This window comes from Capra hircus, chromosome 3, assembly GCF_001704415.2.
Source record: "Capra hircus breed San Clemente chromosome 3, ASM170441v1, whole genome shotgun sequence".
Taxonomy (NCBI): Eukaryota; Metazoa; Chordata; class Mammalia; order Artiodactyla; family Bovidae; genus Capra; species Capra hircus.
Window position 1 is genome coordinate 31,578,138 of NC_030810.1, and position 13,687 is coordinate 31,591,824.

Consider the following 13,687-nt stretch of genomic DNA (forward strand, 5'->3'; position numbering starts at 1 on the left):
ACTGTATAACCTTGGAAAAGTAAGTAACTGAACTCTTCTAAGCTGGCTCTCCTGCTGTTTGCTGCTGCTGCTGCTAAGTCGCTTCAGTCGTGTCCGACTCTGTGCGACCCCATAGATGGCAGCCCACCATGCTCCCCCGTCCCTGGGATTCTCCAGGCAAGAACACTGGCGTGGGTTGCCATTTCCTTCTCCAATGCATGAAAGTGAAAAGTGAAAGTGAAGTCACTCAGTCGTTTCTGACTCTTTGTGACCCCATGGACTACCGCCCACCAGGCTCTTCTGTCTATGGGATTTTCCAGGCAAGAGTGCTAGAGTGGGTCGCCATTGCCTTCTCTGTCCTGCTGTTTAATAGGGATAATAAAGTATCCACCTTATAAGGTCTTGAGGATGGAATGAATGAATAAATGCACTGAGCACCATGGCTGGCACATACTAATCATTCAATAAACCTGAATTGTCCACTGACATGATGAATGAGACAATACGTCCTCAGGATAGGAACAGTTTAATATCTATTCAAGGATCCGTCATCGGGAACCTACTCTGTGCAGGTCACTGGTGGATAGTGGGACTTTCACATAGACAACTTCCAACACAATCCTGGCTGGTAGTAAATGTGAGTAAAATAAAATTGCTGAGATGAGCAAAGTGAAGATTATCAGGATGGTTAAGCCCTTCAGGAGACCCTAATTACTGTTTAACTTACTATTTGTTCAAATCGATGTGCACCTGACAAATAATATCTTTATTTTAAACATTTTGAATGGCACAGCCCTCCACCCGTGGGCTAGCTCCAGATGGGAGCAGGCGTGGGGCTAAGCTGGCTTGATTTCTAAGGGCTCAGCACGTATGCTGTATGCAGCCCACAGGAGAATCACCTGCCAAATGCTTTCCCTTCCTTAACAGTTAAGTGTTTCTGAAGCAGGGCCCAAGCAGGGGTTGCCCCCATTTCTAGGAGGTGGATTGGTGCACTGCCTTTGTCTTGTTTTATGTCCTCCAGAACACGGAGACCAGTTTGACCAGCAATTCCACTTCCCATCGATGGGGACGTCTATAAGAAAGAAGGTCAATGAATGTTAATTAGCCTTTATTATACACGAGTGCCCTACAGGAGGGGTGAGGTGTATGACCCCTAGGGCACTGGGAATCTGAGTCTCTGGTCTCCCCACTCCAGTCCACTGTCCTTCCCTCAGGCCACTGACTCACTATGCTCCTTTTAACCACAGGGCCCTTGCACATGCTGTTCTCCTGGCCCCAAATACTCTTCTCTCCTCTGTTCCTCTGGTCAATCCTATTCATCCTCCAGATCTCAGTTTAAGTGTTATTTCTGCAGGGAAACCTTTCCTGATTCCTAACTCCCCATCAATATTTCATATTTTAAGCTCTCAGAGCATTCTGTAGCACTTACAGTCAAAACAGATGATTCAAATGTTGGTCTTTCTAAAGCGCAATCTCCATGGTGAAAGGAATTATATCTGATTCCCCACGCCCCGAATGAACTCCAGCACCTAAACTGGCACATAGGAATCCCTGAGTCCATATTAGTGGAATAAATGGTTTCTAGCTTAGACACTTCCAAGGTATACATGCTAGATAGTTAAGGTCTTCTCAGCTTATCAAATGGGAGCTCTGTTACCCACCAGCGGTCATTGTGTGCTTTCAATGAAGTGATAACACTGTGCTCACCCCTCCCTGACAGTTGCCTTTCCCTTTAGGATTTCTGGTTGTTGATGAGACTGGAAAATAGTCAATTATATTCACCATGATGGATATGCACATGGCTGAGCCTCTAACTTGCAGTGTAGTTCTGGGTACATTATTTAATATCTCTGGGCCTCACCACTGGTAACACGAGATACCAGGAGAAGGAGATTCCCAAGGTCTCCTCCAACCAGTGGAAGTCCTATGATTTTTGTCGTTATACTCTTACTGGACAGATCACTGTCAGGGGTCTGGTTGAGATACAGCAGGAGAGGGGGTGAAGAAACCCCTGAACCCTTTACTGGGGAGGAGGGCAGAGCAGGCACCAAGAGCAAAGGCAACAGAGACAGGCTCGCTGGACATGAAACTGGGTCCCCATATCTACTATGTGGGCAAGTTAGTTAGGCACCCACTGAACCTCCGATTCTCCATCTATAAAACGGGGGTATTGGCAGTATCTACTTCTTGAGGTTGAGAGGATGAAAGGATTTAATATATGTGAAATAAAAATTAACTATATATTTTTCTCTAAAACAAATATTTATTTTGCTCTTTCAATGGGTTAGGCATCCTTCCAAGAGCTTTTTATGTCTCAAGAGAGACTCAAGACAACTCTTTGAGGTAGTTAACACATTATTGACCAGGGGATTTTTGCAGAAATCAACACATGTGACATTAATATTGCATATGTGTACATGCATGCGTGCTCAGTCATTCAGTCATGTCTGACCCGATGGACTGTAGCCCACCAGGCTCCTCTGTCCAAGGGATTATCCAGGCAAGAATACTGGAGTAGGTTGCCATTTCCTCCTTCAGGGGAGCTTCCTGACCCAGGGATCAAACCCATGTCTCTTGTGTCTCCTGCACTGCAGGCAGATTCTTTACCACTGAGCCATCAGGGAAGCATTAATATTGGGTTGACCAAAAAGTTTGTTCAGATTGTTCCATATGTTCTTATAGAAAAATGTGAAAGAACTCTGTGGTCAAGCCAATACATCTCTGGTCAATGATGTGTTAATATCATCATCTCCATTTTAAAAATGAAGAAATCAAGGCACAAAGAGGTCAAGTAATTTGCTATTAAATGATGAGATGGAATGCGAATCAATGCTGAGTTAAAGCCCTCATACCAAGTTGTCTGCTACCAAATGGGGTGTGTGTGTGTGTGTGTGTGTGTGTGTGTGTGTGTGTGTGTGTGTGTGTGCGTTCAATTGCTCTGTCATATCTGACTCTTAGCGACCCTGGGGACTAGGCAAGAATACTAGAGTGCGCTGCCATTTCCTCTTCCAGGAAATCTTCCTAGTGGAGAATTTAATACATGTTTGGTGTTTTTATTGGATATGCTATTTCCTTTTTCGGTATCACCAAAAATTCACAGAAAGGGAAAGAAACAGGTGGCGGTGGGGAACAGGCGGTGTTAAGAACTCTTAGATAATAAACTGGCTAAAGAATGGTAATCCAGTCTTTCAGTTGTTAATTCAACAGCAGTAACTGTGTGGGAACCTGAGGACTCAGAGATATAAATGGGACACGATCCCTACTCACAGACAGGGGAGGGAGACACACACAACCCAAAATAGAATGTGCTAAGAGCTATAATAAACATGTTTGAAGTCCTATGGGATCCCACAGTAGAAATTAATCCTACTTGGATTAGAATACTTTTTACAGAAGAAAGGGCATCTGTGTTGGATTTTGAGGGTTGAATAGGAGTTCCCTACATTTGAAAAAAAAAAAAAAAGAAACGATAAACATTCCAGAATGATTTGAAGAGATGACTTGCAGCTGCCATGCATGAGCAGTCTTGTAACATGGAGTACTCTCAGTTGTGGAAACACAAAATCAGGAGTCAAGATGGATCTCAAGGGCTTCCCTGGGGGTCCAGTGATTAAGAATCCACCTGCCAATGCAGGGGACATGGGTTCAAGTAAGTACTGGACCATTCATGGTTGGTCCAGTAAGCTCCCACATGCAACAAGGCAACTAAGCCCAGGCACCACAATTACTGAGCCCGAGTTCTAGAGCCCAGGTGCCGCAACTACTTAGCCTGGATGTTGCAACTACTGAAGCCCACTCTTTGCTAGAGCCCATGCTCCACAAGAAAGAAGCTATCACAATGAGAAGCCTGCACACCGCAACGAAGAATAAGCCCAGCTCCTCGCAACTAGAGAAAGCTCACACTCACATCAGTGAAGACCTAGCGCAGCCAAAACATTAAACAAATAAAGCTTAAAAAAAAAGAGATGGATCTCAAGTTTCATAGTGTCCAGTTCCCTAGTCCATGCCCTGACTTTGCTCTTACTCTTTCGAATTATTTTCTGGACTTCCCTAGGCTTCCCTTTCCCAACCCATTCTCACAGACTCCTTACTTTTCCGATGTGTGACCTCACAGGCTGAGCCTTGGAATCCAGCGGGACAGATGCAGTCACAGCGTGTTCCTGAGAAGACAAGGCAGAGAAAACGTGTATCACACCATGTGAAGCAAAGAGCTCCTGGAGTTCAACCCTCCCTCCACTTCACAGCTTTTCCATTAGGTTAAAATAGGACAAACGTTTAACTGAAGGGTTGAAAGAAGAAGGTTCAGTGCCAAGAATACCCACTCCTTTCCTGAAGGTCCTTTGCTCATGAGATGGTGTTTATTCCACCACAGAAAATGATGTAGAGCTACTGAGAAAAATTACCCATTAGCTGACCTTTGACCTAGACTTCTGGATTTTGGGGTCAGAAGATACATTACTGAGGTCACTGGGGCCAGTGGTCATTGGTGCTCAATTGCACATCAAGTAATTTCCTAGTCTCTGCTTGAACACCTCTAGTGATGGGAAACTCACTACACTTGGAGGTCTCATGCTACCTTAGGCTTCCCTTGTGGCTCAGCTGGCAAAGAATCCGCCTGCAATGTGGGAGACCTGGGTTCAATCCCTGGGTTGGGAAGATCCCCTGGAGAAAGTAAAGGCTATCCACCCCAGTATTCTGGCTTGGAGAATTATATGGACTGTATGTAGAGTCCATGGGGTCACAAAGAGCGGGACATGACTGAGCGACTTTCACTCTCTTTCACTTTTCACTTCTATGTTCCCTTTGGCCAGTTCTGACATTTTAGAAATTATTCTTTACGTTAATCTGTCACATGTCACCTGGAGCTTCTCTCATCAACCACATGAACTCTTTTTACAGGACTGTCCTTTACAGGCCAGGCCCTTTCAGCCTCTGGCTTCCTTTTCTCCCTCACCTCCAAAGTAGACCCTCCGGGGAGTTCCAGTCTCTAGGTCCAAATTACACACAAGGCAAGGGGGATTTCAGCAACCCTAGATCAAAATTTGGAGCAGGTGAATGGATCCTACTTCCTGCTGAACTGACCCTCACTTATAGGTCCTGTTTCTGAAGGAGAACTCTCCATCCTTAGGCTGTCACTTATGCCTGCTTTGCTCATCTCCATCCCCTCCGAGAAGCTAGACACACATCCATCCATCTCAGCTGAGCAGGTGGAGGTGGGATCTTTCTCCCCGAGAAGGGATCTCCTCTCGTGTCCCCTCTGTTGAGCTCACTCTATCCACATGAGTTCTGCCGGTTGGCTCCCTAGGCTGGGATCTGCCGTACCCAGGTGCTCTTGGCACCCTGTTTCGGCATTATACTAGACCAGACCCTCCCTTAGCCCATCAAAACAAGAGCAGACGACCCCAGGCCCCAATCCTGCCCATGTTTGCTCTGCCCACTGTGGTGACCCCAGATGTGACCCTCAAGTTAGCAATGAAGTTCTTGCGGCCCATCCATGCTGCCACCTCCCCATCCTCCAATTGTCTCACCATGTATTAGTCAGGATATGCAGGAGGGGTTTCCCCTGCTCTGCCCAGGGAGGGCCTTTTGTCTGACCAGGACAGAGTCCCAGAGTCCCTCCCCACTCCCTGTTACAGGCCATAGCATCTCAGCTCATCCTGCCTTCAGTTTAATGTTTTCCCCTGTGGCTAGAACCTAGGTATCCTGACAGTCCAAGCAGCCTCTTCTAGCTGCCTGCATTCTGACTTCCAGGTCCTAACACTGGTACATTTCAACGTAACCTTGGGTCAAGTCTAGCTCTCCTGTTAGTCTAAAAGCTCGGCAAAATCATGGATTTTGTCTGCCAGTGAATTCAGCTGTGGAACCGTTGCCCAACTCTCACTGTACACCGAATCATCTGGTAGGCTTTTTAAAAGGCCAGTCCCAGTGATTCGCTTTCACTGTTTTGGGCTGAGGCCCAGGGCTTTGTGTCTGTGAAAAGCTCCCTGGGTGATTCTCACATGCACCTTGACAGGAGCATCGTGCACCTTGCCATTAGTGCTGCCTGAGTACAGGCGCCTCCTTAGTCTAACCCCACCTCACTGTGCTCCAGGAAGGTGGGGGCTTAGCAATGGTGAGTCACACCCTAGCCACAAATCAGAACTACCAGAAGAGGAGAGGGTTTACCATCCTGATGAGGGTCTCTTCCCTAGAGTTTCATGCGATGATCACATTTGGGGCCCTAGCATCAGTAGTTCTAAAGATCCCCAGTGGTTCTAATGCCCAACCAGGGTGGAGAAGCTCAGCTTTAAAAAAAGGCTCCAAATGGCCAGGGGCTCATATTTTTTCCTTTGAGACAAAGAAGGGAGCTTTATGACAATCCCTGGAGCTTGGGACAGAAGACTGGGGAATGACCTAGAAATTCCCCTGGAGGTACACATCAAACCTTGACCTGGAAACACACCTCTGGAGGGTGTGTGGATCTGACAATGTGATCTGGCCCCAGAACCAGCCCATCCAGATGGTGGCTTCCACAAATGACACTGGAAACAGCACCTTTCAGGACAGGGACTCCGTTCCCCTGGCAGGGAGCACACTGGCAGGAGCTGACTTCCTTCTGAAACTCCTCCAGAGCCTTCATCATGTTCTGCTTCACTGTGCTGGAGTAGGCGAAGTCCGTGGCTGTCACCAGTTCATACAGAGGCATTACCTGGGAAAGGAGCAAAGGCATTGATTTCAGCAGAATACACTGGTCATATAGTAACAAATGCCCAAAGTAAGGCTCCACAGGAATGGGCAGGTTTGGTGCAGGCAGATCACAGTGGATTCATATGGAACTGGATGGACGGTACAGCATGCAGATGGACACCCCATCCTTTCTCTTTCCCATCCCACCCAAGAGCCACAAACAAGCCCATTCAAGTTCAGGTCAATGAACACTTGCTGAATACCTTCCAAGTGCCAGGCATGAAGCATAGTAAGGAATAAGATAAAATCCCCACTTCACTCCCCCAGAACTCAGAATCTAGAGATACAGACAGTCGTATTAATGGATACTCAATAAAGGACAGAAGTGGTATGGACCTAACAGAAGCAGAAGATATGAAGAAGAGGTGGCAAGAATACACAGAACTGTACAAAAAAGATCTTCACAACCAAGATAATCACGATGTGATCACTAACCTGGAGCCAGACATCCTGTAATGTGAAGTCAAGTGGGCCTTAGAAAGCATCACTATGAACAAAGCTAGTGGAGGTGATGGAATTCCAGTTGAGCTATTTCAAATCCTGAAACATGATGTTGTGAAAGTGCTGCACTCAACATGCCAGCAAATTTTGAAAACCCAGCAGTGGCCACAGGACTGGAAAAGGTCAGTTTTCATTCCAATCCCAAAGAAAGGCAATGCCAAAGAATGCTTAGACTACTGCACAATTGCACTCATCTCACATGCTAGTAAAGTAATACTCAAAATTCTCCAAGCCAGGCTTCAGCAATACGGGAACCGTGAAATTCCAGATGTTCAAGCTGGTTTTAGAAAAGGCAGAGGAACCAGAGATCAAATTGCCAACATCTGCTGGATCATTGAAAAAGCAAGAGAGATCCAGAAAAACATCTATTTCTGCTTTATTGACTATGCCAAAGCCTTTGACTGTGTGGATCACAATAAACTGTGGAAAATTCTGAAAGAGATGGGAATACCAGACCACCTGACCTGCCTCTTGAGAAACCTATATGCAGGTCAGGAAGCAACAGTTAGGACTGGACATGGAACAACAGACTGGTTCCAAATAGGAAAAGGAGTACGTCAAGGCTGTATATTGTCACCCTGCTTATTTAACTTCTATGCAGAGTGCATCATGAGAAATGCTGGGCTGGAAGAAGCACAAGCTGGAATCAAGATTGCCGGGAGAAATATCAATAACCTCAGATATGCAGATGACACCACCCTTAGGGCAGAAAGTGAAGAGGAACTAAAAAGCCTCTTGATGAAAGTGAAAGAAGAGAGTGAAAAAGTTGACTTAAAGCTCAACATTCAGAAAACGAAGATCATGGCATCTGGTCCCATCACTTCATGGGAAATAGATGGGGAAACAGTGGAAACAGTGTCAGACTTTATTTTTTTGGGCTCCAAATTCACTGCAGATGGTGATTTCAGCCATGAAATTCAAAGACACTTACTCCTTGGTAGGAAAGTTATGACCAACCTAGACAGCATGTTGAAAAGCAGAGACAATACTTTGCCAACAAAGGTCAGTCTAGTCAAGGCTATGGTTTTTCCACTGGTCATGTATGGATGTGAGAGTTGGATTGTGAAGAAAGCTGAGTGCTGAAGAATTGATGCTTTTGAACTGTGGTGTTAGAGAAGACTCTTGAGAGTCCCTTGGACTGCAAGGAGATCCAACCAGTCCGTTCTGAAGGAGATCAGCCCTGGGTGTTCTTTGGAAGGAATGATGCTAAAGCTGAAACTCCAGTACTTTGGCCACCTCATGTGAAAAGTTGACTCATTGGAAAAGACTCTGATGCTGGGAGGGACTGGGGACAGGAGGAGAAGGGGACAACCGAGGATGAGATGGCTGGATGGCATCACTGACTCGATGGACATGAGTCTGAGTGACCTCTGGGAGTTGGTGATGGACAGGGAGGCCTGGCGTGCTGCAATTCATGGGGTCACAGAGTCAGACACAACTGAGTGACTGAACTGAAATGAACTGAACTGAACAGAACAGTGGTTACAGGCAACAGTGATAACTTGTAATGGGTAGAGAAGAAAATGAAGTCACTCAATCATGTCCAACTCTTTGCAACCCCATAGACTGTAGCCTTCCAGGCTCCTCTGTTCATGGGATTTTCCAGGCAAGAATATTGCAGTGGGTTGCCACTTCCTTCTCCAATTGCAGGACAGTAATCAAGGTAGAGAGGAGCAGCTGGTTAATCTCTGGTGGGAGAGGGGAGATGATTTGCATGCCGCTCTTTGGAAGTATTATGGGAGCCCTGTTCCAGCAATACCCTCCACTTCAGACCTGTGAAAATTCTTCATGTCATGCAAGAGCCACCATTAGGGAAACTTCCCCTGAGCTTTGAAGCTTCCAGAACACCTTCCTACTATGAAACGCTCAGCATACTGTCTACACTGCTCATCCAATGCAAATTCTATCTCCTTTTTTCCTCGTGGTCAATGTTTTGGGCTGAAGTCTCTTTTCCTTCATCTCTAAGTAGACTGTAAGCTCCTGAAGATCAGACCTATATACTGCTGAGCTGTATCTCGAAGATTCAGCCCCAAGCTTAGTGAGAGTGGCTAATAAGAGTGGGTAGAAGGATGAGAAGGGAATGGGAGGCCTCATTAGGGTAACAGCTGCTGGCATGGAGGCCAGGGTGTGGCAAGCAGAGAGAAAGATGCTCTCAGTGGGCATGGCTATGTCTGAGAGAAGGAAGCCATAGATGGATGTGGGGGTGTTTGTGGCCTTGGAAAAGACAGAGGCAAAGTCCAAACAGGCAGTTAAACATGTTCAGAGCCTCTCGGCTCAGAGTTTCAGCTCCAGGGTCAGGTTCCTCACCAGATTTTGTTTGTGATCCTGCCCTAATCCAGCCCTGGAGAGTTTAGGGTCCGTCTAAACACAGGCAATCATGCCTAATAGAAGCCTCCAGTGGGAAGAAAATTGCTTCCATTTCTTAATGCATCTGATGCTGACCTTCACTCCAGTGGGCAAAGCAAGGCCCCTTGGTGGTCCCATTGTCTCACTGTTTTGTGGTCAATGAATTGATCCAGAGGCTATTTGCAGAATGGTCCAGCTTCTAGCCACACATGGTGGGTAGGCGGGGGTACATAAGGGGTTGCTGTACACCCACAATGAGCTCCTCCAACAGCCTGCTCTCACTGCCAGAGCACCTGGAAAGGCTGCCTTTAACCTGCTTTTAACCTACCAGGCATTTTCCTACTAGTTCTGAGATCTGCTCCAGGAGATCATGTCCGTGGCACTGTGTGCCAGGGGCTGTGCTATGATCCTCCATCCTCGCACGGGAGAAATTGCCAGCACCATTTCAGGTGAGGTTAAGTTGAAGAAATTGAATTGCGCTGCCAGGATTCTAATCCCAAATCTGTGCTTCTCCTACGAGTTCATGAAAACTGGTGATAAAAATGGTGATTATTCTCTTTTCCAACCTCTATCCCAGGGTTCTCCAGGACAGTTTGCCTTGGAACTTGGCAGCAAGTCCTAAGATTCTGTCCACAGTTTCCTTTTTAACTTAATGTGGCTCATTTTCTGTTTTTTTTTTGGTTTGCTGGTTCCTTTTTCCTGTCTTTTTCTCTTTTGTCCTCTTCTTTTCCCCTCCCTTCCTCCCTCTTTCTTCTACATCTCTCCCCTAGACACCCAATCCTAACTACTCACATTGATCACTGGTTCCTTAGCACATTTGCACTTGTGAAAACTGTTGATTAATTACATTGCTGCACAGAGACGGTGGTGGCTGTTCAGTCGCTAAGTTACGTCCAACTCTTTGTGACCCCCTTAACTGTAGCACGCCAGGCAGGCACGGTCTATAAAACTTCATGCAGTTCTCTGTGATGGACCCCGGTGATTGGCATTCTTGATTATTGCCATAGCTAGGATTCATTAGCTGCTGAACTAAAAACATATGTGATCTAACTTAGTCTTTACAACAATCTTAGGAGTCAGGTACACTTCTGTATCCCCAGTTTACATAACTTCTGTATCCCCATTTTATAGATGGCAAAGCTGAGGCACAGAAAAAGTAATGTATCAGAGTAACACTCAGCAAGCAGCAGAAGATATGAATTGTTATCACTGTGATTTGTGCCCTTTCTGAATATATTTTTGGAAGGGTAGATGGACAGATACTTATACCAAATTGGTGGCATAAGAAAAGCACGTTTACACTCCACTTTTTTCACTTAATATCATATTATGAACATTTTCCTATGCTCTTCAGTAATCCTTGATAAAATGATTTTCATGACTACAGGGTATCCTGTTGTCCTGGTGAACTACAATGTATTCAGCTATGTTACTGAATCTTTAGGTTGCTTCCACTTTTATTTTTCCTTTGGCTTCTACAAATATGGTTGTCCTCCCTTATCAGTCAGGATACATTCCCAGACCCTTGATGATGAAGAGTACCAAACTCAACATATACTATGTTCTTTCTTATACCCATATACTATTTATGGGTATAGGATTATTTAATTTTGTTTAATTTGATTAATTTAATTTATGAATTAAGCATGATAAGAGAAGATTAACAATGGGAACTAAAAATAGAACAATTAAACAATACACTGTAATAAAAGTCATGTGAATGTGCTCTCTCTGTCTCTCAAAATATCTGACTGTACTGTACTCACCCTTCTTCTACTGATGATGACATGAGATCATAAAGTGCCGACGTGGTCAGATGGAGTGAGTGAATGACGGAGGCATTATGACATAGAGTCAGGCTACTGTTGGTGTGTCATCAGAAAGTTCATCTGCTTCGGGGGGTGCTGGATTACTGAACTGTGGTCATGTCAGGGGTTGGATGTCAGGAGCAGATGGTGCTGATGGCTGGGGATCCCAGGTGGGGATGCAGTGGGACAATGTAAGATTTCATCACACTAGTCAGAATGGCTTGCAATTAAAAACCTAAAAATTGTTTCTTTCTAGAGTTTTCCATTTAATATTTTCAGACCATGGTTGACCATGAGTAACTGAACCTCAGAAAGCAAAACCTCAGATAAAGTGAGACTGCAGCAGCATACAATGAGGTGGGTCTTTATAGATACATCTTTACCAATTTTTAAAATGATTGCTATAGTCAATTTTTGCACTTAGGGTTATTGGATCAAACACTGTAAACATTTTTAATGTCTTGGATATATACAGTTAAATTCTTTTCCTAAAAGGTTGTACCATTTTATAGTCCTATTTCATAATATAAAAGTTTCCATTTTATTGTTCCCAATAAGGTTGAGTATTACAGATTTTTAATCATCATTAATCTGATAGGCAAAAGATACTTTGTATTTTTACTTTAATTTTTATTTTTATTGCTGAGAAGTTAAAATTTTGCTTATTTATCATCTGAGTTTTTCTGAGAGTTTCCTATTTCTTGAGATATTTTTCTTATAAACAGTGTCATTCCTTACACATGAAAGATTTCACGTGTGGCAAATTATTTTGTTGTTGTGTTATGGTGGCTCAGAGGTTAAAGTGTCTGCCTCCAATGCAGGAGACTTGGGTTTGATCCCTGGGTAGGAAGTTCCCCTGTAGAAGGAAATGGCAACCCACTCCAGTATTCTTGCCTGGAGAATCCCAAGGACAGAGGAGCCTGGTGGGCTACAGTTCACGGGGTCGCAAAGAGTCGGACACGACTGAGCAACTTCACTTTCAAACTTTCACTTCATCTTCCACTTAATAATATTTGTGGTTTCCTTGTTTGAAATTCAGAATTTATTATTTCCAGTGAGATTGGTCTAAGTCCGAAATATCTTCCTGATTCATGCTACCACGGCATTTACATTTTTAACCTTCTGTTGATCAGAGTAACTTGCTTTTAGAGAATCTTTGACTAAATTGCTCCAGTAAAGTGTAACGGTCATTATCACTGTTTACCAAATGTATCAGCTTCTTTTCCTTCTGGGCACTTGGCAGGATTGCTTTTCCCTGAACCATCCTTAAGGACAGGTTTGCAGCGTGACTTTTTCTGAGCTGTGAGAGGTAAGCAGAGGGAGCACCCCTTCCAGGTTGAAGCTTTGGCAGCAGAGTGTGGTGAATTTTCCCATTCCCTTACCATTGCTGTGATGATATTGGGAGCAAATGACAAGAGCAAACCTCCACTGCCCAGATCCCACTGTGATATTCAGAAAAGCCCCTTTACCAGTACACTTTGGACATGATATGTGACTGAACAATAAGCTTTTGCTGGGCTAAGTCGTTGAAATCTGGGGCTGTTTCACGGTGGCGTAACCGAGGCTCTCCTGACGCCTCGTTGAACCTCTCACCACTGTATTTTCCCTTCTACACTTGGTCATGCCATGTTCTGTACCATGGACTCTCCATCAGCCTGAACCCCAGACCACAACCTAGCCACCCCAACCACAATGGATATGTACGTGCATGACAGGCTTTGTGACTAAGGTTGAAAATCAAATGTAGTATTCTGAGTTAAAACTGAATTTCAGATAAGTAACAGATGAAATTTTAGTATGAAGTGAAAAAGTGTTAGCCACTTAGTCATGTCTGACTCTTTGCCATGGACTGTAGCCCGCCAGGCTCCTCTGTCCATGGGATTTCCCACGGACAAGCAAGAACACTGGAGTGGGTTGCCATTTCTTTCTCCAGGGGATCTTCCCAACCGAGGGATCAAACCTAGGTCTCCTACACTGCAGGCAGATTCTTTACCATCTGAGCCACCAAATATGTCACATGAAATATTTGAAAGATGTTTATCCTAAAAAAACAATATTCCTTATTTGTCTGAAGTTCAGAATTATTTGGACATCCTCTATTTCCAGGCTCCTCGGAATGTCTTGGGGAATTTTTTCATCCTTTAAAGACCATTTCACTGGGACACAAGCTTTTTCCTTCATGCTTGTCCCTCCACAATCTTTAGGCATTTAGCACTGCGAATAATTCTAAGATCAGTATGACTTCTATTTTTGTAGAATCTATTTGTTCCTCAAAGTAAAAAATTTCCCCATGCTGTATTTCAGTATTGTTTTATCTTCAGTACTTT

The 13,687-nt window shown here is 44.6% G+C and overlaps 1 protein-coding gene across 1 annotated transcript in view; it reads right to left on the reverse strand.

The window, feature by feature from the left end:
* The window catches only part of C8B (complement C8 beta chain), a 45,188-nt gene continuing 31,989 nt past the window's right edge, over positions 489-13,687 (reverse strand). Inside the window, exons 10-12 of the mRNA XM_005678354.3 lie at positions 6,514-6,667; positions 4,071-4,139; positions 489-1,051 (exon numbers count right to left, since the gene is read on the reverse strand). Coding sequence (XP_005678411.2) covers positions 900-1,051; positions 4,071-4,139; positions 6,514-6,667 — 375 coding nt within the window. The 3' untranslated portion in view covers positions 489-899. The remainder of the gene's footprint in view (positions 1,052-4,070; positions 4,140-6,513; positions 6,668-13,687) is intronic.